The sequence below is a fragment of the Lepus europaeus genome, chromosome 11 (assembly GCF_033115175.1).
Source record: "Lepus europaeus isolate LE1 chromosome 11, mLepTim1.pri, whole genome shotgun sequence".
Classification (NCBI taxonomy): Eukaryota; Metazoa; Chordata; class Mammalia; order Lagomorpha; family Leporidae; genus Lepus; species Lepus europaeus.
In genome coordinates, this window is record NC_084837.1 from 13,653,805 (window position 1) to 13,681,019 (window position 27,215).

A 27,215-nucleotide genomic window follows, 5' to 3' on the forward strand; every position below is an offset into this window, starting at 1 on the left:
CTGAATCTTAACATGAGTAATAAGGATCCAAGTCATTACTGCTGCCTCCCAGGCTCTGCATTAGCAGGACCCTGGAATTAATCAGGAGTACAGCTGGCATTCCAACTCAGGCACTCCAATAGGGGATGCAGGCATCCAAAGGTTTTTTTGTTTTTTGTTTTTTTTTAAGAATATTTATTCATTTGAAAGGCAAAGTTACAGAGAAAAAGTGAGAGACAGAGAGGTCTTGCATCTGCTGGTTTACTCCTGGCCGTGGCTGGGCCAGGTCAAAGCCAGGAGCCAGGAGTTTCATCTGGGTCTTCCACGTGGTTTCAGCAGTTCAAGGACTTGGGCCGTCTTCTGCTACTTCTTCCAGGCCATTAGCAGGAAGCTGGACAGGAAGGGAAACAGCCTGGACTCAAATTAGTAGCATTGCAGGCAGCGACTTAACCCACTATGATGCCAGCACCCTAACCCTGCCTCATGCAAAGTGATGTTTTCATCATGCCAAAAGGTTGCCACTTCACACTTTTTTCTTTGAAGTTCATTTCTTATTACTGATTTCTGTGAAGTTTTGATGTAGTGGGTATATCTTAATCATCTAAATATACTGCAAGTATGTTCTCTTGCCTCTTTTATTTTACCTTTGCTTATTATGTGCTGTTTTCAGGAGAGATTACTTGAACAACCTTTACTGTAACATTTGCTTGTTTATTTGGTGCAGTTCATAAATTCAGTGACAGATTAGTAAAGAAAAATGAGATTATTCAGTGAGAAGTCAGTTTTCTACTCTTGTCCACCAGTTGTCTTCTCCTTTGAGGTAAGAACATTTTTGTATATCCTTTTCTGATTGATTGTATTTCTGTTTTCCTCTGCTTTTTATTTCAGAGCTGTTTTATATGTACATAATATTGTTAACATGTTCTTTGGTACATATGTTACAATTAATGTACTGGTATCATGTGTATTACCACAAACTAAAGTTCATACTTTATTCAGATGTCTTCAGCTTCTCCAAAGTGTCCCTTTTCTGTTTCAGATCTTTCAGGATATTGCATTGTATTTAGTACTCATCTTGCAATACTCTTTTTGGTTGTGGTAATTTCTCAGGCTTTTAAAAAAATGCTTATTCTTTTATTTGAAAAGCAGAGAAACAGAGAGGAAGAGACAGACACCTTCCATCTGTTATTCACTCCCTAAATGGCCATAAGCAAGGAGCCTGGCATACCATCCAGATCTCCCATAATCTCCCATATGACAGGGGCCCAAAGACTTAAGCCATCTTCTCCTTTTTGCCAGGCATATAAGCAGGGAGCTGGATCAAAAAGTGGAGCAGCTAGGACTCCAACCAGCACTGCAGGCAGTATCTTTTTTTTTTTTTTTTTAGATTTACTTATTTATTTGAAAGGCAGAGTTACAGAAAGGCAGAGAGAGGAAGGGAGGGAGAGAAGAAGAGAGGGAGAGAGAGATATTCTTTCCTCTGCTGGTTACTTCCGTTTGGCAGCAACAACTGTGCCCATCCGGAGCCAGGAGCTTCTTCCGGGGCTCCCACATGGGTGCAGGGGCCCAAGGACTTGGACCATCTTCTACTGCTTTCCCTGGACATAGCAGAGAGCTGGATCCAAAGTGGAGTAGCCAGGACTCAACCAGCGCCCATAGGGGATGCCGACACAGCAGGTGGCAGCTTTATCTGCTAAGCCAGAGCACTGGCCCTGGTAGGCAGTATCTTAACTTGCTCCACCACAATAAAGACCACAGACTTTGTTTTCCATAACCTTGACAGTTTTGAGGATTATTGGTCAGTTTTTTTTTATAATGTATTTCAATTGGGATTTCAAAAAACTGACTTTTACGTGACATAAAATTCACCTTTTTAAATTACCCAAATCAGTGTGTTTTTTTTTATATATATATTCACAGTATTTTCTCAGTATCCCTACTAACTAATTCCAGATCATTGTCATCATCCCTGAAAGAAAACCTCATTAACTATTGGCAATCCCTCCACATTTGCTACTCTCTTATCCCCTGGAGTAGCTAATAATGTTTCTGTCTGCATGGATTTGCCTGTTCTGAACATTTCATATAAAGGGGTCATACAATATATGGCCTTTCGTGTTTGGATTTTTTCACCTACCATAATGTTTTTGTGGTTTATCCATGTTGTGTCATGAATCAATACCTCATTTATGGTTATGTGGCTGAATGATATTTCATTACATGGCTATTTCATGCCATACTATATTTTGCTTATCCATTTTTTACTTGATGGACATTTGAGTCATTTCACTTTTTTTGACTATTATGAATAAGGCCTCTGAAAACTCATATACATGTTTTGTATGGATATATTTTCAGTTCTTTTTGGTATATACTTAGGAAGAGAATTGTTGGTCACACTCACACGTTAACATTTTTAGGCATTTGCAAACTTTTCCCAAAGTGGGTTCACAGTTTTACATTTCCTTTAGCAATGTCTCCACCAGCTCTATAACACTTGTTATTGTCCTTTTAATTACAGCCCTAAGTGGCATCTCACTGTGCTTTTCATTTGTATTTCCTATTGATTCATGGTGAGGATCTTTTCATGTGCTGATTACACATCTGTATACATTTTCTTGTTTTGTTTTGCAGAACTATATATTTAAATTATTTCCATATTTAAATTTCTCTTATGATTTTATTAAGTTGAAAAATTTCTCTACTATGCTGGATGCTATATCCTTATCAGCTTTATCATTTTCAAACATTTTAGCCATTTCTTCTGTTTGTCTTCTCACTTTCTTAATAGTGTGCTTGAAGCATGTAACTGAAGTCAGCTTTATTTTGGTTGCTTATGTTTTATGTGTCACATCTAGGAAACCATTGCCTACTGTAAGGTTATACAGTTTTATATTTTATTCTAAATCAATTTCAAAATTTTATATTTTAAAATTTTACATTTAAGTGTTGCATTTTGAGTTAATTTTGGTATGTGGTGTGATGCAAGGTTTCTGATTACTTTTCTCAGATCCTCTAGTGTCAGTTCTAAAAAAAATAGCTTTATTCTAGATTTAGTGTTTTTAAGCTCATCATCTTTTTGAAATAATAAGCACATCCTTTTTCTTTTATTAACCCACTAGTCCTCAACACTGGCCCCATAAGTTCATATTCTTAAGTGTCTAGTTTAGGGCTAATGTAGACTTTGTATTAAAACAAAGAAATGATTGAGACATATTAGGGTCTAGTAACATACCCAAGACAAACTTTACTGGCAGGTTTGTTTTCTGTACCTTTGCTAAACAAGCCTGTTTACTGACAGAAATTATGCCCTTAAGGAGATGACTGAGCCAAATGGAAATTTTCTTTGGATTGTCTGTAAGGCCCAAGGCCTTCTCAAGAATCTGAAGCCCACTTCTTTTTTTTTATTGTTGATTTATTTATTTTCATCTACTTGAAAGAGCAACAGAGATAGAAAGAGAAAGAGACCTCCAATCTTCAGGTTCACCCCTCAAATGTCTGCAACAGCTTGGGCTGGATCAGGCCAAAGCCAGGAGCCCACAACTCCATCTGGTCTCCCATGTGGATGGGAAGGGCTCATGTATTTACTTGGGCCATCATCATCTGCTTGTAGGTGTATTATAAGGAAGCTGAATGGGAAATAGAATAGCCAGAACTAGAACCAGCATTCAGATATGGGATGCGGGTGTCCCAAGTGGCAGCTTAACTTGTTACACCACAGTGCTCATCCCCTCCCCCCAAAAAGTCCACGTTCTCATTCAGTTGAATCAACAAGAGATTATGAGATGGGCAGAGTTTTAAAAGAGAGCAGGCCAGAACCTGGAGAAAATAGGTTTAAGAAACTAGATAATCAAGTAACTTAGAGTTAAGAAATACATGTAATTTTAATAATACTAGCATTTTAGTTATACAGAGTAATTCATGATCATTGCAAAAAACTTGTGCAACAAAAAGAAAAAAAAAGATAATCATTACATTCAAGAGAAGCTTCTGAGAGAGGACTGTGATGTGTGTACCCAGTTATATGTGGTATACTGCAATGAAAAAAGGACATTAGCGAAAAAGAAAACTGAGGAAATCTTAACAAGACATAGATTTTATTTAACAGCAATCACAAAAACTAAATACCTGAATCCTATTCCCAGAGGAAGTATCAATATAACATTTGGTGCAATTCATTCTAAGACCCAACAATTCTATTGGCCCTGTTCTCAATATGTATTTTAAGTTTGTCAAATTGTTGTTTAAGATAAATATAACCCCTATCTTACAGATTAGGAAAACAGTGCACATAGTTTTCAAGGTTACATTGTTGTCAAGCACAAAAGGTAGAATTTGAATCCACAGACCCTGAATCCAAACATTGTTTTCTGCACTAGATTGTGCTGGTATATATTATTTCATAATTTTCAATATGAAAATAAAAATGTTTATAATATATTTTCATATACTTATTTTTACATTATATTTTACTATTCCCTTCATGATTATAGTTAACGTCTCATGTGACTATACTGAACATTTAAAAATTAACCATTAGAAATTAGATTTTTGTACTTCAAAAAACCTTTGGATATTGATAACTTTATATGATAACTTGTATTATTCATCCTATAAGACATTATTTATGTCAACAATATTGTGTTGTTTATGTGTACACAACTTATTTAGGCTGCTCACTCTAATGCACATTACATAGTTTCTAAGGTTTTATTATGATGAAACTGGGCATTGGTGTTTCTGCATACTTGTTTGAATACAGGATCATTGGAAAGTGAATAGTAGTTTAGGGAGTTAAAGAGGGGATTTTAGCTGTTTGTTACCCATTAAACCAATACCACCTCTAGTTCTTTGAGAGGGACAATTGAGAAAAGGGCAATGGTATGCAAAATACTATGCAAATATAGTTTAAGGATTATTTCCTCAGCTTCCTATTATCAGCATTGTCTTCTCCCCAGGCTACAAACAATGTGGAAATTTTGGAGTTACCAATGCATCTGTTACATCTGTAGACAGGATATTGCTAGGTCAAAGGTTATATATTTAAGTGTTTGTTAAAACTGTATGAATTTACCTTGTTCCCCCATTCTGGTTAGCATAGCTTATTTTTAAAAATGTACCCTACTTCAGGTAAAGAAAGATTATTTTAAAGATTGTAGATAAGGATCTAAGTTGTTTTAAAGAGGACAATAGCTGATTTTCCTAATTGAACTATCCATTCTCTTTTAGAGTTTAATTAAATGATTCAAGTGGGAATAATTTTCATGGTTTATAAAAAATGTAGAAATTAAAAAAGGGGGGAACATCACACCAAATGTGAATAATGCAGCATCTATTTTAGAGTTACAGATATTCTGGATAAGATTTCAAGAAACTGGCACTTTTACACTGATTATGGTTCTCGTCAATTTAAAGATTTTTATTTATTTGAGAGAGAGAGAGTTACGGAGAGAGAGAGACAGAAATGTCTTCGTTCCGCTGATTCACTCCCCAAATGGCCGCAGAGGCTGGAGCTGGGGGTCGTCTCCGATTTCAGGCTGATCCGAAGCCAGGAGCCAGAGCTTCCTCTGGGTCTCCCTCGCAGGTGCAGGGGCCCAAGGACGCGGGCCATCTTCCACTGCTTTCCCAGGCCACAGTAGAGAGCTGGATGGGAAGTGGAGCAGCCGGGACTAGAACCGGTGGCCATATGCGATGCTGGCTCCGGACCCAATACGCCACAGTGCCGGCCTGGGTTCTGCTCAATTTCACTTTCCAAATCAGTGTTTCTGAACTGCCTATAGGAATACCTAAGGCTAATTTCAAGCACGATTGGACAGTGTTGCCGCGACAATATTTCTAGACTAGAAAATATCTGAATATCTGGGTTTTAGAGCGTTTCTCTCAGGGTAGCACCGTAGCCGGTGCTGGGAGTCCAATAGCCCCCTCCCATTAGGGTCTTTTGGGTCAGGGAGCATTTTGCCCCCGACTCTTGCCCCCCCCCCCCACCCGCACTGCGGCAAGCGGGCACGCATGCGCGGCCGCGGGGGCAAGCTGACGCGCGTGCGCAGTCAGGGAGGTACGATAAATCTGCGTTGCGGCAGCGAGTCCGGCGCAGAGTTCCGGCGCTGCCGGAGATGCCTGACGCTTCGGCCTGAGGAGCGGTCAGTGACGCGATGGAGCGAGCAAGGTCGGTCCGGCGGCAGGCTTCTTTTAGAAGTAGCCTGAGGGATGTTCATTTTTCTTCAGATATTCCAAGTTTGCAGGACTTGGAGTATTGAATGAACTGGGAAATAGGGTCCTAAAATCCTTTGTTCTGGAGAATCAGATTGGACACCTGTGGAGGCTTGGGACTCGGCCATCCTGCCACCATGGGTACCCGAACTGCGCGGTCATGTCCCCGTATCTGTCCTATCTCGTTGTGTTGCTCGTTGTTTTGTGAGTGAACCTCTGTCTTTCCGATCTGAGGCAGTGACTGGCGGTAGGGTATGTGTTGATGGCGGCAGTGGCGGTGGGAGTACGTAGGAGCAGCCGCGCCCACCACGGGGAAGGGTTTCCGGAGGGTATGTCAAGGTTTCGGCAGCGTGGTGCGGGCTGGGGTATGCCAAGGTGACTTCCACAGGAGAGGGTACATCAACAAGTCTGTGATGTAGGGAGGGGGCACGGCCGGCCGCATTCATCCCGACCTGTGGTGAGGGAGGTCTCGTGGCAGAGTGACCGCACCATCGGAGGGGTGGGAGGAGATGAGATCTGCTCGGTTCTCATGGCAGTGGCGCCACAGGGATATCTGAAGTGCAATGGGAAGACTGTATGTCGAGGTGAGCACAGCTCTGGTGTTGGAAAGATTTGTGTGTCAGAAGCGACTGGGTGGGAGCTGCAGGTTGATCGCTGTGGTGTGGTGGGGACGTGAGAGGAAGATAAGAGGGGCTGAGTAGGCTTTAGTCTGAGGAAAACAAGAATTTAAGATTTTCTGTGGCTTATTGCAGTGGTCCAGTTTGCAAATTGTGATCATGCTATTTTTAAAACTGCTCTGCCCCTACAATGAAGCGAAGACTGCTGAAACATTTGTTTTCCTTGTATTTTACTGGTTTACTACCCGTCACGTTTGTGGGGAATGGTATGCTAGGTAAATACTGTGCAGAACTTTTATACATATTTTGACATGCGTGAAATGACATCGCAGGGGCTTCTTTTCTGTTTGGGGCTTATCTTTGTGTTTCAAATTAGGGAATCTGGGCATCGCACAGTGGTCCTACGCCTGTCAACGCCATTGTGCAGTTCTCTAAAGATGGCCGCTGCTGCAGAGTCGCGGATCTGCGCAAGCGCGGCAGGGTGGGGGGCGGCTGCCCCCTCCCCACAATATAGCAGGCAAGGAGGGAGGGTAGCACACGTCAGCCCGGCTTCCGCCCTTTTAGAATTCTACCAGCAAACATTCCAAAGGGGAGGAATGGAGCTGGTTGAGATGAATGGCTGCCCACTACTCAAAGTGTCGCAGTGGGGAGGTTGCGCAGGCGCAGTGGACATGACAGTTACTTCTGCCTAAGGTGGGGGGGGGGTTGTGGGGAGGGGGTTGCGCAGCCTCTGGCAGAGGAGGATAGCAGCTACCCACTCTACCTAGCTCTTCTAGCTCCTGCGCCTTCCCCCTCCTGCTGCAGCACAGTACAAAAGTGAGAATGGGAAGTGCAGGCTCCACATGGAAGGCTTTGTAGCATCCCCTTCTCCATAGTCCGGAGTGGAGGATGGAAAGAATGAGGGGGAGGTCAGGGATTTCTACAGCCTCTGCATGTGTGGGATGGCAGCTGCAGTGTAATTCTGCCATACTGTTGCAGTAGACTGGAGCAGTGGGGGTCTAGTGCTCACCCGCCGCACAGCCATTTCAAGACCTGTTGTGCTGCAGGCAGCTGCATCTTTGGTAGAGATTTGTCTGGAAAAGCTTATTTTTCAGTTTCATAAATTCTCTTTTGATTGTATTGTACACAGCCTAATTCTCTTATCAAAATGGATTCAGTAACTCTCCCATAGCTTTTAATTTCTGCTTTCCAGAGTTGATAACTAAACAGTTGCTTCATCAAGAATTTTATCCTTCATCTCTGGATTTTCCATTGTGAAAATCTGTTGCATAGATGATTTTCTTAAACCGGGTTGGGGGAAGGGCTGGGGGAATCGGGGTATGGTCCCAACCAAGGTGAGGGGTGTGTCAAACGTAGGGCTAGGAACTGAAAGCTGAAATTTTGTTTGCTCAGAAAAAATGGAATCAGAAAAGTGGGGAGAACCCTGTGGGACTAAAGGTGTGTGTGAAGGGTCAGGAGTTAATTGCCTTTAGTTAGATTTCTTAATGAATGATTTTGGGTCATTTTGAAGTTGGAGCTGCTATGAAAATTAATGAGAAAGATCGTGAACAGGATAATTGCTTTTCTACATTCTACTTGGTTTTAAAAAGATTTTAAGAATTTTGTTTTCCTTTTCACTATTTTCATGCACTTTTTCTTTATCTCCTCTCCCCTCCCTATTTATCATCAAGGGTGTGTCTGAGTTGTAATTTACAAAAAGGTAAATCCGGGAAGCTTGAAAAACTTAATTTTGTAATTGTCTCTTTTTGGTTAGTATAAAAATAGCAGAGGTCTGGCATTATCAAGTTCTTGTATAAAGAGACCAGTATGGTTTAACTGTAGCTCATTTGACTATGCAGGCTTAGTGTTCATGCTGGTCCGCCATTTTGTAGTTTCAGCTTCAGGATCTCAATATGGCGGATCCCCTTGGAAGACCTGGGAAGTTTGGTCTCTCCTATCCAGTGAATATCTATCTGGCTCAGTACATTAGGGCATTTTGAAAATGAGGGGAATATGAGCTCATCTTGTGATTTGGAATGAAGAAGCTTAGTGCAAGGACTTTTATATTGCTATTTGAAGCAAGGTCATTATTTGGGTTTATTCATAGGTTTATAAAAATTTTGATTCCATAATTTATCTGATTTGTTTTTATTGGTGAAGCATTTTTCCCATTTACTATCAATATACATTCTTGTTTTCTCGTTACCTTCTTCTTAATGTTCAATTTGTGTTCTAGCTAAATTTCTAACATTTCACATTTTGGATGTAGATTTCCAAGTTAATCATCACTGCATTATGTTACTTAGGTGCTTTAGGAGGAATCCCTGAAGAGAGCAAGTTATGAGTGCTCTCCTTAGCATGTCAAGAAACATTGAGTTTTTAGAATCTTGTTTCTTCCATGTGAATTAAGACTGTGGCTGGTACTGCCTCATATTTATGGCTCAGAATGGAGCTAGAGTGACAGTTGTTACTGGCTAAGACAGCCTCCCTTACTTATTAAGGTAGGGAATGAATGTGATTTCTTTGTTCTCCAGTTCCAGAATGCCAGATGACACAAAATTCTCTTTTTGGATAATTCTCTCCAGGTTTTGTATTGGATGTACTGATTTTTCTTCTGGTTGTGAAAATGCAGAGGGAAAGAATCTCACACTCTTTTGTTTTAATCACCAAGAACAGAGTTGAGTTTTTATCCCATTTTTTTTTACATAAGGCACATTAAATATTTTATAGAAAATTAAAAAAGTTTAGTAATGATATTGTAGGATCCCATTGGTCTTTTACTTTGGAGTTTGTTTCCAGATTTTTTTTTAAATGAAAATGCTTTGGGAACAAAAATTAATATTGTATTAACTAAAAAAATTAATATTGTATTAAACATGTATGTATACGCATACATGCATTACATAATTATAATAATTACATAATATAAATAATAATTACAATGCATAATATTGTATTAAATTAAAAAAATTAATATTGTATTAAATATGTATGTATACACATACACACATTACATTTTCCTCCCTAACTGCTTATTTAAATCCTTTTTATTGTTTAGTTGTAAGAGCTCCTTATGAGTTCTGGAATAAGACTTTAAAAGAACACTTTAAGATATGATTACCATACAGAAAGTTTTAAGTAAGTATATATATTGATATGTTAAAAGTATATACCATACACCTTTGCAACCTTCACCACAACCAGTCCTCTAAACTTTGTCACTGACAAAAAGTTTCATTCCTCTCTATTTTTGTTATTGTTTAGATGTTTTGTTTTGGAAACTAGACTCATCAGCTGCATGAAATGCAAATCTTTTTTGCCATTATTGTCATTATATTTTTTCTTTATTTTGAAAAAAAATTGATTAATATGTAATTATTGTACATGTTTATAGGTCACAGTGCAAATTTTTTGACCTATGTATGCAGTGTGAATGGCTCAAATCAGTCAATTAGCATCCCATCTACCAACCTTTACTCCACATTTGGAGCCAACCAAATCCTCTCCTTTACTTCTTTACATGGTATATAATACATTATTGTGATATAATAACCAAATAGTGCTGTGAAACACTAGAAACTATCCTGTGTGTTTTGTTACCCTGTATCCGAACTTCCATTATCCCCCTCCTTGACTATTCTTAGCCTCCAGTAATCACTATTTTTGAGTTCAGGTAGACATTTTAGCATCCGTTGAAGCAGACCTTTTTTGTCTTTCATATTTGATGAAATTCAGTGTGTCTGTGAAGGTTTTTGTACTTCAGGTGTCATGTTTATGGGGAAACATTAAATTCAAAGTCATGAAGATTAGCAAAGTATAGAATCTTACAATTTAAGACTATAATGTATATTTGACTTTAAAAATAATTTATAAATTGGACATTAGGTACAGCAGGTAAGATATATGTGTTACATCATGGGATACATTAGAGTGCCTGTGGTTGAGTCCAGTGTATGCTTCATGTGCCAGCTTCCTGCTAAACATACCTTGGGAGGCAATAGGTAATGGTTCACATACTTGGGTTCCTGCCACCTGTGGTGGAGACCCAGATTGAATTCCTGGATCCTGGCTTAAATCTGGCCCAGTCTCAGCTGTTGTTGGAATATGGGGAGTAAATCAGCAAATGGGAGACATCTTCCCCACCCCCGGCTTTTCAAATGTATAAAAGTTAAGTTTTAAATATTTAAATTTTTTTAGTAATAAAAAACATAGGTTATTGAGAAGTCAAAAAATGTTTTTAAAACATCTAGTTTCAGAGAATTAGTTTTTGGAATGTGTCCGAATTCTCCCCCTGAGATGTAAGTTGCATGACATGTAAAAGGCTCATTTTTTTCTGTTCATTCTGCTTTAGTGCTTTTAAATTACAACTTTGTGAGTGGTTTCTACAGTTCCTAAAGTATACAACCTGAGTAAGAAATTTTATACTCAGTTAATTCCCTTGAACAGCCATTTTGTGACATGTTCTGCTCATAAAATGGAGTTTTTTTCCTTCTTTTTCTTTTTGCTATGTTGATTATTTTTGTTTAATCCTTTCTGCTTGTTTGGCAAACCCTAAGAAAGCAGCATTGTTTTAATGTACACATTTTGTGATTTAAGCTTTTGTTCTACCACTCCATGCTACCAAATGAATATATTTTCTCAAACTAGTTTTAGAATCATTTTTGCTATATTTGTAGCGGAAGATAAGTATTTATTGATACTGTATGGTGTGTGTGTGTGTGTGTGTAGACATATAGATGTATATAAAAGGGCCTTTAGAAAGTTAATGGAACAAGTATATTATGAAAAGACTGCATGGATTTCAATTTTTATACCCCACAATACACATTTTCTATTTTCCACTGTTTTTTTTTTAATTCTCATTTATAAATGTATATGAAGATACATAGTAGTGAATATATTCATTTAGCTTATTTCCTAACTTTTTGGTTCAGCCTAGTTTTCTGACATGATGGGTTTGTAAAATGAGAAAGTTGCTACAACATTCATTCTGTTTAAAGAGTGATGATCTAATACTTGTTATTTTGAATATTGGGATATTTTTTCTTAAAAGTCCACCATCTTAAATGTAGCTCCAAATATATACCTTACATAAATAGTTGTTTCAGAATTCAAGAAGTTATCAAACAAATCCTCCTATTTTAGGGATCGCTTACACCTGAGACGGACTACAGAGCAGCACGTGCCAGAAGTGGAAGTCCAAGTTAAACGTAGGAGGACTGCTTCATTGAGCAATCAAGAGTGAGTATACACTGGGTTGAAAAGTAGTTCATGTTGACTCCTGTTTCAATTGGAACAGAGTAAAGTGAGCAATAAAGAGATTAAAATATAGGTAATTGAAGTACATGCATATATAACAATGAAATTATCCTTAATTAAATTGTTTTTAATTACATAGTCCTAATTCAGCCCAACCTGGTTTTTCTTTTTTGTATTTATCTTTCAACAGGACACATATTTAAATTATTTCCAGTTTCTTATATTTTAAAATCACTTCTTATATGCTTGAAAAATGTTCTGTGCATTAGTGGAACATTATATTGATTCTTAATTCTGCAATAATGGTTTTGTTTTCTGTTAGTGTATACATAATTTTTCCTCTTATTATAATATATATATGTAGGGGCTGTCACACAATTTAGGTTTCTAAAGGACAGCTTTAATTAAGAGTACATTAACATTTCAGTGACCTGAGAAATGCTGTATATACAGTGACTGTTTGGCATTTTATTATTGCCCCTAAAACTCTGACATACATTTACATAAAAAGTGAGTCAAATTTTAAAGCCTCTACCAACTCATTTCCCTTCCCTCCACAGAGATAACCTATCACTACTTTGGCCTCTATCCTTCAGACCTGTGCATCCTTGCTCTTGTGGGTTTGTCTATGTGGGAAGTAGAGAGAGAAGAGGAAGGGAATAGGCGGGACACATTTCTAAAATTGACTGCATGATATTGCTGTATGTATTGTATGAAGATATTCCTTGGGATCTTTCCAGATCAGTGTGCATACCTATCTTATAATTGTTTTAATCATTAACCTAACTATGCATTATTTAGTTTGATTTTCAGAGCAACCTGCTATCTTGTTAATAGTTAAGAAATACAGTGTATTAATACTAATTTCCTCATCTAACTTTATTTTAATTATAGAAGGTAGATATTAAATTTGTGTGTGTTATTTTCATGTGCTCATTTTATATACAAAAATTGTAAAAGACTTGCACATTTTAAATACCTAGGGAGAATAAGGACTATTTGTTTGCCCTCAATTAATTTTATTTTTCTCTTCCAAGTATTGTTTAAGTTACACTTTTGGAAAATTACTTTGAAAGGAGTATTTACATTTTATTTATAAATATTAGTATATTGTGAAAGATAGTTTGTCCTTTAAAATATGATAATTTGATTATACATTTTGTTATAATATCTTGATTTCCCCGTTAGTCTTTTGTAATTGCAAAGTTTTAAAAAGTGTCAGTGCACTTCTGGGAATACCCTACAGTTTCCAGGGGATAATTGAGAGAGATTGTACAGGAGATATAGATGGTGGTTAGAGTCTCTTGAGGGGATGTAGTTAGTATTTTATGTTTTGGCTAAGAGTTTATCCTATATGGCCTCAGTGACATTGAATACAACTAATCATCTCATCTTTAATCTTGTTTTGGGATGAGGTAAGCTTCATTTGGTGTTTTATTTGTACAAATATATGGAAATATTTGGATTCTTTTAAAGAAGAAATAACTTGAATTTTCCTGACCCTCTGTGTATTATAGGTTCTTGAACTGGAAGAATATGAGGTGGGAGGGAAACTCTAATTTTCTCCTTTGTCTCTTTTAGAGTGTAAGGGGTTGCAAGAATGTGTAAGGTTTCAGTAGATACTGTCTGCCTTATGTTTCATATGCTTAGGATTGGGACACTTAATAGTAATATTTTATATATATGATGAATGTTCATTAGTATTTATCTCTATTAATCTCCCATCTTTTTCCAAACTATAAGTATTGCTTATCAGTCTTCTTGGAGGCATTGTGAAGGTATCTGCCCTAGAGACCAGTAAAAGGTTATTAAATAAAAGTAGTCCTTCCAAAAAATCCAAAAACAAGTAAAATCCAATATAACTAAACAGAATATTCCACAAATTAACATGGACATAATAGAAGTTAATTTTTCCCCTTCTTCTCACTTAGAATATCAATGATTATTCTGTCCTCAGTAGATATACCACCAAATCAGTTCCTGTTCTTTGGTATTGAATAACATACTACTTTCTTATATTTAGTCTTTTGTTGAGTTACAGTTAAACTCAAAGGGCTAATGCAATAGGAAATTATCTTTAGTTTTTTTTTTAAAATTTATTTGACAGATAGAGTTAGACAGTGAGAGACAGAGACAGAGACAGAAAGAAAGGTCTTTCTTCCGTTGGTTCCCCCCAAATGGCCGCTACAGCTGGCGCTACGCTGATTTGAAGCCAGAATCCAGGTGCTTCTTCCTGGTTTCCCATGTGGGTGCAGGGGCCCAAGCGCCTGGGCCATCCTCCACTGCCCTCCCGGGCCATAGCAGAGAGCTGGACTGGAAGAGGAGCAACTGGGACTAGAACCCAGCGCCCATATGGGATGCCGGCGCTGCAGGCAGAGGATCAGCCAAGTGAGCCACAGCTCTGGCCCCATAGGTTTTAAGAAGCTGATTTTTTTTTCCTTTCTGAAACACTTTATAGGACTTCATTAGATAAGAGACTTGGTTGCCATTTGGTAACAGAAATCAGAATAGAGAATGGCCAAATTAAGATTCCGTTATTCAGTGATTGGAATAGGAAAATCCAAAAGTATGTAGAATGTAATTAAGATACTAAGGCTTAATTACTAACCAAGACTTAATGCAGACTTCATAGGTAAATTATATCATCTCTCTGTTAGACTCCTTTGAATTCAGGCATCAACTACAAGCTCCGCAGTTCCCAGACTACCCCTACTTTTGACAACTGGCAATAGATTCTGCTGCACCTTCAGATTTTATAAGTTGTTAAAATGACTCACAGAAGTAAAATTTTTATTATAAAATGCTTAAAAAGAACATACTAATGGGTTAAGACCTAGGAGGGTCCCAAATTCAAAGCTTCCTTGTTCCCAAGATGCACCAACCAGGAAGCCCAGCAGAACTTTTAAATATTAATGGTTTCATTGTATTTTCATTTTATAGTCAACATTGATTGAATCCTTGGTCATGTGATTAAGCTCAGTTTCCACTGACCATCCCCCATCTAAGATATCAGAATTATAACCGCTACCCTCTTACCTTGGTGTTTTGTGGTAGGGCTGGCCACCATCCTGAGTCATCGGAGTAGCATAAACTCAGGTGTGATCTAAAGAATTCATTTGGAATAAAAAGATAATCTCCCTTTGGGGTAAATTTCTAGAATTTAGAAGTTACCTCCTTGAGCTAGGGACCATGGCCTACTAAACTCTTCATCAAACAGTGTGATAAAAATGTTGAAAAACTACGAAGTAGAAAATCTTTTATCACTGTCCACATTTCCAAATCCAAGTGCTAATGAATATTTTTGTTTACTGATGAAGCTTCAAAAAGTTTGTTGAAAAATGGAATTAAAAGTTGTTGTGGGGAGCAGGCCTTATGGCTCAGCAGATTAAGCAGCTGCTTAGACACATGCAGCATTCTGTATCAGAGTGCTGGTTTGAGTCTTGGCTTCTCTTTTTTCCTAGCCAGCTTCCTGCTAATATTCCTGGGAAGGTAGCAGAAGATGACCCAACAGTTTGGTGGTCTGCCACCCATGCGTGAGACTAGGATAGGGTTCCTGGCTCCTGTCTTTAACCTGGCCCAGACCTGACTGTTGGTGCCATTTCGGGGATCGATCTGCATCTCTTTGCACCTTTCTCCTTCTCTTGGTTGTTCTGCCTTTCAAATAAATAAATCTTAGGGTGAATATTCCATGAAACTTTTGAAGCCTCCTCTTATCTCTTTTTTTCTTTATCAACAAGGGCATGATTGTTGGTAATTTCTCCTCCTGTGTCCTAGGCGTGTCTTGTTGCATAACAAACTAAATTTCTACATCTCTTTCCATTCAGGATCAGGTTACTGATCCATAGGGGTATGTTGAGATCTTTACTTTAAAATGCCCTGCCTTTTCATAGATGTATGATTTACCTAGTTTTAGAGCTCTTCAACAAGCTGTACCGTTGAGGTGCTTTTTTTCAGGTGGTGATATTTTAGGAGGATGGATAAGTATGGATGATTGCTTTGAAAATGCATTACCAAATTCTTCACCCAGCCTATGGGTGAATATCTTAGGAGGATGGATAAGTATGGATGATTGCTTTGAAAATGCATTACCAAATTCTTCACCCAGCCTATGGGAGAAAAGATGGTTTCCACATAGGATGATTGTAAATTGAGTGGCCATGATGCTGATACTTTTTCTGTAGAACTAACAACTCTTGGTCTTTTGGGTCTTTGGAAATATTCCTAGACTGAGTAAGTATTCACTGTTTCCTCGCACATCCTTGTGTTCAGAGACTTTTGTTTTATTTTATAGTTTCCTAACAAAGTAATGGCATTCTCTGAGCATTAAAGTGGATTGTCATAAATAGAAGAGTCTCTATACTCTTTGATATGATTAATATTAATAAATGTATTTTTGTCATTTATGTATACTATGCTCTTATCGTAGGTGTCAGTTGTACCCAAGACGTTCTCAACAGCAGCAAGTACCTGTGGTGGATTTCCAGGCGGAACTAAGACAGGCATTCTTAGCCGAGACACCAAGAGGTGGTTAAAGCAGTATTGGAATATCAAGGTAGCTGACTTCTAAGTAAAAACCAGGTTAGAGCTGATGTAGTAATGATGAGAAAATAAATCATTGAAAAAAAGGGTGTTTGGTGTTCATTTAGTAATCTGGGCACTTGAAAAGACTTTTTTTTTTAAATAAATACTTATAAAAAATCAAATTACATAAAGATTTTAAAAGAGTAAAAGAAAATCCTTAATGTTCCTGCCATGACAATGTTTTTGTGTCCCAATCTTTGTAGTGTGTGCCTTTTGGATAGTTTTATTTGTGTTCTATTTGATTTTCAACTTTACCTTATATATAAAAAAAAACTGTTCGTTAATGCTTTATAATTCTCTTTTGTGAGTGATTTAAATATTTTGCAAGAGTTTATAAAGTAACATTAGTTTTCATTGCCATAAAAATAGTGTGCTATTTAAAATACACTTACCAGTCTTATTATAATTATAATATCATTTATATTTACTGATTATACCATGATTATCAAGATTATTAGAGAATCTAAATATTTCCTTGGTTATTCACTAACTATTTCTTTCATTGTTTTGTCTTTTTTCTCACTTTTCTGTTTTCACCAATGTATTTCTTATTGGAATCAGCAGACAATGCAATAAAGATTATCCATAAATTTTTAATGTGATGTAGATTTATTTACTGTTTATGTTGATTATTTATATTTTCTAGAAAGTTATTCACATTGATTCAGTACCTTGTTTTTACTTCATTTTTTTCTGTTTTAATAATAGAATGCCCTTATTTCTGAGAATTTGCTATATACTGTTTAGAAAATATGATCAGAAAGGGTATATGGGTGAGTTCTCTTCTAGATTTTTATTTCTGTTTTTGAAATGTTGCCCCTCAACTTGAATTAATTAGGACTGTTTACGGCTACTATATTGAATTTACATCTGAGAAGACATATTTTCTGAGAACTCCCTTGTTGAATCCTTAATATCCAACATTCCAAGATGAACTTTGTTGCAAATAAGCTAGGGAATCTGAAAATTGCCCCTCAGGGCATTTTTCAATGAGTAGGCACACACACAGTTGATTTTCTTTGTGTCTAGACATTTTTTGGCTTCTCAGTTGAGTTAGAATACTCTTGAAAACTTCTAAGTATGTTATTTAAATTACATATTAGCATCTGCCAGTAGAACCATTTCATTTTCTCATATTTAATCATATCCTATTTTATTCTGTGTCCAACTGCTAGTTTTACCTAAACAATGATAGCTATTAGGCTTTCATTAGAGTAGGAGTTAGTATCTGTCCCACTACATATTTTTGTAGATTTTTATTGAACTATAGCTATGTCTATGTAAGGCCCATGGCTACATGGCACTACAGTGGCAACTTTTTGACAGATCAGATGATAGGAATAGCCTAAAATATTTAATATCTTGCTCTTTATATAAAAACATTTACTGATCATTGTTTTAGAGACACAGATTAATTGAAAACACCACAGTGATGCCAAGGGGTATAGCAAAGTGCTGAAGAAAGGGATTATTGAAAGTTTGTATATAAAGTATGTAGAATACTAGGTATTTCTGCAGTAGGGGAAGGGTCTGGAAATCATATGGATTTCACTTGAAGGATACTTTAATAATTGATACCTTCCTATTTTAATTATAAACATCTGAACAATGTGATAGCCAGGAAAATTGGAAAGTAAATTTATGAATATTACAGATTGAGCATCCTTAATTTCCAAACTTGTAACTGAAAATAATACAAAATTTTTCGAGTACTGACACCCCTGGTGGAAAATTCCAAACACCATGACTTTTTTCATGCACAAAAATACCATATAAAGTGACTGTATGTTATGTGTGTAAGTTGTATATGAAACATTATTTTGCAGATGCCAATAATCACGTATAAAATAATATGAAATGCAAGATACATCTGATTCCAAGCATTTTGGAAAAGGGATATTGAACCTCTAGTTCTGTTTCTTGGTACAAAAGGATAAGTATCCAAGTGTGGGTATAATATTAGAGTGAATCTTTTTCTTTTAAAAAGTATTTATGATTTGAAATACAAAGATGAACAAATGGACAGAGATCTCATCCACTGATTCACTTCCTAAATAACTGAAGCAGGCAGGGCTGGGACAGGCCAAAACCAGCAGTCAGGAATTCAATCTGGGTCTCCCATGTAGGTTGTAGGTACCCAAATACTTGAGCCTCCACAGATACAGTGTTTGCAGAATGCTGGAATATGGAGTGAAGCCAGGACACCAATGTAGGTACTGTGATGTGGTATGCAGTTGTCCTAATGGGTATCTTAACTACTATGCCAGATGATTTCCCCTGGAATGATTTTTAAAATGCATCACAGGAAGTCAATTGATGTAAACATTCCTAGACTAGAGGTGGGCATTTGGACATTTGTGTTCAGTATCAGAGTACCTGGATTTGATTCACAGCTCTGACTCCTGACTCCAGCTTACTGCTAAAACAGCTCTAGTAGACAGCAGTGATGGCATGAGTTATGGGGTTCCTGCCACCCACAAAGGAGACCTGGATTCAAATTTATGAGAGCTCTCTGTGTCTTTCTGTCTCAAATAATTAATACAAACTTAAAAAGTGGTTAGTTTCTCTTTACAACTCTTAGTTTTTAAATAAAAACTTCCAGTGATGGAAAGTATGTGTGGTATTTAGTTGGCTGTGCTCTGTGGAAGAATATTTTCCAATTAGTTGTATATTCTCCCATTCTTTATTGTTAATCTTTTGTCACACTTTTCTCTAAAGGGTACTGAGGGAGATTTTCCATATTTTAAAATTTTAATAAATTTGAGCAGTATATTACTGTGGCTCAATGAGCTTTCATTTGTTACCATTTTTTTATTTTTGACTTCAAGATGCCTATATTTTTATGAAATTTTGTCATTTAAAATAAGTCCAGATTTCCAAAATTTTGGAGAACGCCTGTGAGGAACTCAGGTCATTGAGTTGCTCACATAACCCTTCTGTCAGAAGCACCAAGCCTGCTGTCAGTGATATTGCTGTTCTTCTAATCTTTCTTGTAGACACATTTTGTTCTCTTTTTTTCTGTAGAGATAAATTTGATTATTCTACAAAATGATATTTTTTACTTGGTATTGACAACAATTAATAATTATAGTGTGCCAGATTAGGGATGAGAAAGAACTATTTCTATATTTCATACTTGTCAAATTTCAACTCCATTTTCTTAATGTGCTCCCATTTTTATTTTTAACCATTCTAAACAGTCACCCCCTCATCTGAGTTCTGAGTAAAGTGAGTATCTCTTCTATTTACATATACTTACAAACACACACACACATCCACACATCCACACATCCATACATCCTTAGTTCTCTAGGTCCCCATTTCTTTAGGCCCTAACTTGAATTCCCTGTTGCATTTCATATTCAATCACTAGATAACAACACATGGTCTTCATGATGGATAGACCTAGGACAGTGAATGGCCTTCCCTTACTCTGATATTCACTATATGAGGAAATTGTGTTTACAAATGTTGATTTCCAAAAAATCTAGCAATCACAAGGCTAATAGAAGCATGTGCATCTAATGTCTAATTGAGTAGAATATTTAAAACAGACTGGATTGGGAAATTTATTCAAATCTGTTAATGCCTGAACATAAAAGCTTTGTCTTTTTAAGTTGAAAAGTTTCCCATAGCTTTAGTCCTTACATAAGAATAGTTTTATCAATGTTTTATTTTTTTCTATTGAAATGAAAATTATAAACAAAAAACCCTGCATCTACTTTAGTTTACTGTAATTACTAGCCCATGGCCCATTGTCTGTTTATTTCCATTATTCACTGTGAGGGGATCATTAACATCTTGATTGACTAGCACTTTCTTTTGTATGTGTTTGTGTGCCAATGACAATGTAAAGGTAATCTTGGTAGCTTTCCATTTTATTTGGAAGCCTTTGCTTTTTGCTTTTTAAAAACAACTTTATTGTGATTGTCATATGATTTACATACCATAACATTTTTAAGTTTATGAATCAAAAATTTTAAGTAAATATGAAGAACTGTGCAGTCATTGCTGCAAACTGCTTTGAGAACATATCCCTCCAGTCTATTCATACTCTCATACAGTCATTTCCTCAATTTCAATTAGGCACTAATCTACTTATATCTGTATGGCTGAAGTTCCCAAATCTGAATAGGTGTAATGTTATTAAAATGTAAACTGAGTGAGTCAGATAGAAATCCCAGTATTGCTGGATTTAGATAGCTTTATGCACAGTCCTATGCTAGGCATTGTTCAGGACATCTATTAACAGGCTTAAACTTTTCTTCATTATGTTATTTTGGGTCAGAGATTACACTTGATTGAAGTAGTAGTTCAGTCTCCTTGTTTGAATAGTTGCCTGGGATTTTCTCATGAATTTTAGATAATGTGTTACCTCATGTGCAAATATTGGATCTTGGGCACTGGAGTATTCTTGATGCCATTTCTGTAGATAGAAGTAGGTACATAGATAGTACAATCTGTTATCAGTCGTCTTAGCAGTATGGACAGTATATTGAGGGCATAAGTAGATTGTTTACCATAAACTTTAAAAAGAATGCATGAAAGCTTGTATGTGGAAAATGTAGGTTGTTGGGTATACTGAAAAATTGTCAGGGATTTCTTGGATCTTAAGATCTAAGAACTCTCAAGATCTCATAGAATGTCTTACTGCAATTAAGCTTCTATAACTATAGGAGACATCCCTTAAACATCTTAGACCTTTGTGGAAAGAGTTATCATGTATTTTTATGTTCTTTTATATGTTGGCATAAAATTCCATATATGCTCAAAAACTTATTTTACTTTATTGTTTTGGTGTTCCTGTAGTTTATAGTCATGATTTTAATGATTATTTTCAAACCATGAAGTACTCAGAATATACCTAACATTTAATGTGCTGTTTCAGAATTTTATCTATTGGAAACAGTGAAGAACAATCCTAGTGGAATTTAGTTTTTAATATTATTCTATTTTTATATTTAACTCCAAATTCCTACTGAAAAAAAAATAATATAATTTGTGTTTCTTTGTACCATCAGCAGTTTCAGCCACTGAATAATGATGCTGGCTAGATTTGATTGCCATATTGATAGCATTTTTTTTCTTACAAAAAGTAATGGTGAAAATGTTAATTTGTTATGCATGGCGCTTTGATAAACAAGAAAGCTGTCAATGTGCTTCTGTTAAGTAGTTACGTATCAGCCTTTGACATAGGAAGTCTTAAGCACGTTCATAATACATTTGGTTCTAGGTGAGGAAAGACTACATTTGAAGGTGCTCTTTGGGAAGGAAAGAATATTACAGCTGAATATTTAGGTTGTTCAAACAAAAAGTATCAACAACAAAATCTTTTTAAATTTATTTATTTGACAGGTAGAGTTATAGACAGTGAGAGAGAAAAACAGAGGAAGGTCTTCCTTCCATTAGTTCACTCCCCAAATGGCCACCACAGCCGGTGCTGCACGGATCTGAAGCTAGGAGTCAGGTGCCTCCTCCTGGTCTCCCATTGGGGTGCAGAGGCCCAAACACTTGGGCCATCCTCCACTGCCTTCCTGGGCCACAGCAGAGAGCTGGACTGGAAGAGGAGCAACCGGGACTAGAACCCGGTGCCCATATGGGATGCCGGCGCCTCAGGTGGAGGATTAACCAAGTGAGCCAGGGCGCTCGCCCCACAATAAAATCTTGAACTAACTCAGGAATAATTTGTGTTATAAATGTTTGAGATACTTAATTAATTTTAGGTATGGGAGTGAAGCAATACCTTAAAGATAGGAAGAATAGTAAAATTTTGAGATGTTTAAATGAAATTTACTGGTAAAATGTAATTTAGTGAGTTTCATCAACCCTAGCTATGTCGAATGTGGGAATTAAAGATGAGGGAATAGTGAATGAGTCATGGGATAAAGGATTTTTTGAATATGTGTTTTGCAGTGATATCTGTGCAAAATTGTCTGCCTGTTTTAAAACATGGTAGATTGTAGTGCAGCTGTAACATGCTTTCCTCTGCAGGCTCCGTCTACTGTTTGTGAAGCTTCTGCCCAGCTTGCATTGTTTCTAGGAGAACCTGCCATCATACCTTTATCTATAGCCTTCCCTTAGGTCTTAAGGGTCCTGAAATTTTACTTTGGACATTGAATTTGGTGGAACAGCAATCATGGTAAGATGTTTATGTATTAAGATGGGGGGTGGTAAGTTGTTATAAGGGCATCAAATAGTAGTTTGCAGTTGTGTGTGGGTGCCTTTGGATTCTGAAAGTTTGAATAAATATGTAGACATGCATTCTAAATGTGCTGAGAAAAAAACAGGGATTAGCAATGTTACTTTTTTTTTGACAGGCAGAGTGGATAGTGAGAGAGAGAGACAGAGAGAAAGGTCTTCCTTTTTGCCGTTGGTTCACCCTCCAATGGCCGCTGCGGCCGGCGCATCTTGCTGATCTGAAGCCAGGAGCCAGGTGCTTCTCCTGGTCTCCCATGTGGGTGCAGGGCCCAAGCACTTGGGCCATCCTCCACTGCCTCCTCAGGCCATAACAGAGAGCTGGCCTGGAATAGGGGCAAACGGGATAGAATCCGGTGCCCCAACCGGGACTAGAACCCTGTGTGCCGGCGCCGCAAGGCAGAGGATTAGCCTGTTAAGCCACGGCGCCGGCCTGCAATGTTTCTTGTTAATTATTGCAAATTTGTTTCGAAACGATCTTGAGATGTTTTAGAACATGAGAACATACAGAAGCAGTTTTTGGTCATCGTTAGAATTATTAAGGGACTATCTTGACTCTTAGGTCAGATTATAGTAGACATAAAGACTATGTGGAAAGCTTTTTCAAAACTTGAAGGGCTTGATTATTGTGGAAAGCTTTTTCAAAACTTGAAGGGCTTGATTAGTACACAGGAGAACAATTGGCAAAGGGAGGGAGCAAGTGAGCATTAACCAGCCAGCATCCTAACCACAGAGTTCTGTGGTTCTCAGTCTAGAGTATATATTATCAAATGATTGATACCATTCCCAAAGGGGTTAAAATTACTAGGATTTGTAAACAGTCATAAGCTTCTTAATGCTTAGTCATCCAGTGTCACATTGCAAAAATAGAGATACAACATGTCTGCATGTTATGGTACCTTAGGAACTTGACAAGTTTTAATTGAAGTAGGAATTTGTCCAGGGTAAAAGAAATTGTCAGCAAGATAATGTGCTGTGTTCAAAGATAGGATTTAAGATTAGACAGGTAAAGGTGTAAGATTAAAATTTTCAGCTCTATAAAGAAATGAGGCTCGTGGATCTCTGTTTGGGGAAAAGTATTAGTTATGATGGGAAACTTTTTTAGAGGAGTTTAGTGGTTCCAAGTTCAGATTTGGCCCAATAAATTAAATGTGGAGGAATATGGGAGAAAAAGATAAGATAAATTATGGTAGACTAGAAAATGGATGTAGGTTAGAAAGTGGACATGAGCAAGCTGATCACTGACTCTTTATCTTCTTACTTCTAGACTGTGGGCAAGAGTAGCAAGATGCTGCAGCACATTGACTATAGAATGAGATGTATCCTGCAAGATGGCCGAATCTTCATTGGCACCTTTAAGGCTTTTGACAAGCATATGAATTTGATCCTCTGTGATTGTGATGAGTTCAGGAAGATAAAGTAAGGGTGGTTTGGGTTTATATAATGGGAGATGGAGTCAGAGGCAGGGGCAAACCAAGTTGAGAGATGATGTAGGGTTTTTAAAGGATAACTGAATAGCGAAGCAATTACAATACATGTCTGCTTAATCTCTTGGCCTTATCTTTGAATTAGGTCAGAGCCTTGCATCCAGGTAATTGTTTTAACTGTGAAAACAATCATTGATTTATTTGTAATAAGATTGTTCAGTAACCTCAAAGCAGAGTGATATGTTATTGTTTGGAGTCTGTAACAGTCTTTTGGATTGAAGGAATATTGATTGAAATAAAGGATAGTAGGGGTGGGAGTTCATCCTAGTGGTTAAGACGAGTACCCTGAGGTAATACCCTTCCCCAGTTGCTGACTCCAGCTTCCTACTAATGCAGACCTGGGAGTGGTAATGGATAAACTGAATGGGTCCCTGCAACCCATGTTTGAGACCTGGATTAAGGTCCCAGCTCCCAGCTATGGTCCTAGGTGGATCATTGCTGGCATTTGAGGAGTACACCAGAAGATAGAAGCTCTCTGCTCTCTCCCTCTCCTCTCCTCCTCTTAATATAGTAATTGATGTTTTAATTTTGCCTGTCTTACCTAGTTTAGCCATGGCATTTCCATCTGTATTTGAGAAAAGTATTTTGTTTTGCTGTGGTGTAACATCAAGGGAAACATAGATACTGTTGATCTGTCTCAGTAACTTTCCCCTCCAGTGTGTCTTGTGAAATTGTGCAGAGTGTGAGCTTTTTGTCCCCTCTTTCTGCATTGAGCTTAAGTTTGTTTGTAAGGATGAAAATAACTCAAAAACTATTTCAGCATCTTGGCATTGGGTGTTAATTGATGCTTCAAATGTTCTATAAATCTTTTTGCTGACTGATCTAGAAATCATTGAAATTCATCTTAACTAAAATTTCATTATGATTTATAGGCCAAAGAATGCAAAACAACCGGAGCGTGAAGAAAAGCGGGTTTTGGGTCTGGTGTTGCTACGTGGAGAGAACTTGGTATCCATGACTGTTGAGGGGCCACCTCCAAAAGATGTAAGGAAGATGTGAAACAGGACAGACCTTTTTTTTAAATAATTAAAAAAATGCATTTAAGTGACTCAGAATTTTGATGTGGAAGCACATTCAATTATTTATGACTGTGGAAAGCGGTAAAACAGACATAGCACAGTATACCTTTATTAAATATGCCTGTCACATCTTGTCAGTTCTTGGTTGTCTGTAGTTTAGGATTTAAGGGTTTTCTGATGTGTTCTATATGCTGGATACCATCTAGATAAGGATAGGAATGGGCTGATTTATTTTTGCTTGGTGGGTTATACCATGGTGCCCTTACTCATTTATTCACTGGAATGCAGAATTAATGATGGAATAGGTAGCATGGAAAAAATGAGGAGTGACTTGTGAATAAAAGCTCAAGTGGATCATTTCATTTTAAGCTGTCAATTTTCTTGTTTCAGACTGGCATTGCTCGGGTACCACTTGCTGGAGCTGCAGGTGGCCCTGGAGTTGGTAGGGCTGCTGGCAGAGGTGTACCAGCTGGGGTCCCGATTCCCCAAGCTCCTGCTGGATTAGCAGGCCCTGTCCGAGGAGTTGGAGGCCCATCACAGCAGGTAAGACACTAGAAGAGAGTTTTAGATTATAGAAAAAGTGTGACTAGAGTGTGAGGTTGTTAAGGTCTAAGATGCTGTACATCTTTTTATGGTGTGAGTAGCAGATGCTTTAGAATGAATGGATGATTATTCTAGAGAAAGTTAGTATGTTAGCTACTTTGATAATAGTAAATCACCACTATTGATAGGAGAAATAAGTGAATATACCGTAGTTGGGGAAAAAAGAGCTTGTATATGCCATGATTTTTTTTTTACAATATGGGAGTAATGGTACAAGAGAAATTCCTGTGTTTAGTATCTAGTAAGTTATAACTACCTTATATTTTTCTGTCTTTGAACACTATATGAGGGATTGCCTCTTTTACTTTCTTTTCAGGTAATGACTCCACAGGGAAGAGGCACTGTTGCAGCTGCTGCAGTTGCTGCTACTGCCAGCATTGCTGGAGCCCCAACACAGTACCCACCAGGACGAGGGACTCCACCCCCACCTGTTGGCAGAGCAACCCCACCTCCAGGTAAAGGATTGGTGAACAGGAGTAACTTGGGTCTCTGATGGGACTTACTGGCACTGTGATGTGGGATGCCAGCATTGCAAGTAGTTGCTTAACCCACTGCACCACAACACTGCCCCAGCTGCTTTGGAAATAGCATACAGGGGTAACAACCAAGGAATTAAGACTTAAATTTACTGGTGTTAGGGACCATTTCTTCAGTATTATGTTAGAACTAAATTCTAACAACTTTCCTGAGCCAAATTAGGAGGACTTTATTTCTGATGTTTTTTCTTTGTAGGAATTATGGCACCACCACCTGGTATGAGACCACCCATGGGTCCACCAATTGGGCTCCCCCCTGCTCGAGGGACACCAATAGGCATGCCCCCTCCAGGAATGAGACCCCCTCCACCAGGAATTAGAGGTGAATAGGGGCATGCAGCATTAGCTGTCAGCCAGGGCCTTCGAATTATATGCTCTCTGTCTGTCTCATGGGATTTTTCTTTTACTTTCCAGGTCCACCTCCCCCAGGAATGCGACCACCAAGACCCTAAGATACTGTTGATCTGTGTCAGTCACTTTTTCCCCTCCAATACGTCTTGTGAAATTGTGCAGAGTGTTTGTGAGCTTTTTGTCCCCTCTTTATGCATTGATAATTGTTAATAATAAATGCATAGAACAATTAAACTGTGAGGTACCGTTGTACATTTTTTGTTGCCTACTGATTTTTTTCAGGTCAGAGTGAAACTTTTTTATCTTGAAGTTGTTGTCAATGAAGTAAATTCTATTAAGCAATTCATTCAAATTTTTTTTTCTTTAATTCTTGGAGCATATGGTTGTGATATTTGTTTC

The 27,215-nt window shown here is 37.6% G+C and overlaps 2 protein-coding genes across 7 annotated transcripts; both read left to right on the top strand.

The window, feature by feature from the left end:
* Positions 1-6,040: 6,040 nt before the first annotated feature.
* SNURF (SNRPN upstream open reading frame) lies at positions 6,041-22,705 on the top strand. Of its 6 annotated transcripts, none has more exons than XM_062205009.1 (4): positions 6,041-6,145; positions 11,931-12,026; positions 16,471-16,596; positions 22,617-22,705. In XM_062205009.1, exons 1-3 carry the CDS (start codon positions 6,132-6,134, stop codon positions 16,574-16,576), a joined length of 216 nt encoding a protein of 71 aa, XP_062060993.1. In that variant the 5' UTR covers positions 6,041-6,131; the 3' UTR covers positions 16,577-16,596; positions 22,617-22,705. The 6 variants fall into 6 exon arrangements, with proteins under 6 accessions (XP_062060993.1, XP_062060994.1, XP_062060996.1 ...); XM_062205010.1 differs by having other exon boundaries at positions 16,471-16,622; positions 22,617-22,702; XM_062205012.1 differs by lacking the exon at positions 22,617-22,705 and adding an exon at positions 17,187-17,222 and having other exon boundaries at positions 16,471-16,622.
* Positions 22,675-27,056, top strand: SNRPN (small nuclear ribonucleoprotein polypeptide N). Its single transcript, XM_062205007.1, has 7 exons — positions 22,675-22,764; positions 24,088-24,239; positions 25,180-25,291; positions 25,717-25,869; positions 26,246-26,384; positions 26,662-26,787; positions 26,880-27,056. Exons 1-7 carry the CDS (start codon positions 22,762-22,764, stop codon positions 26,915-26,917), a joined length of 723 nt encoding a protein of 240 aa, XP_062060991.1. The 5' UTR covers positions 22,675-22,761; the 3' UTR covers positions 26,918-27,056.
* Positions 27,057-27,215: the final 159 nt, after the last annotated feature.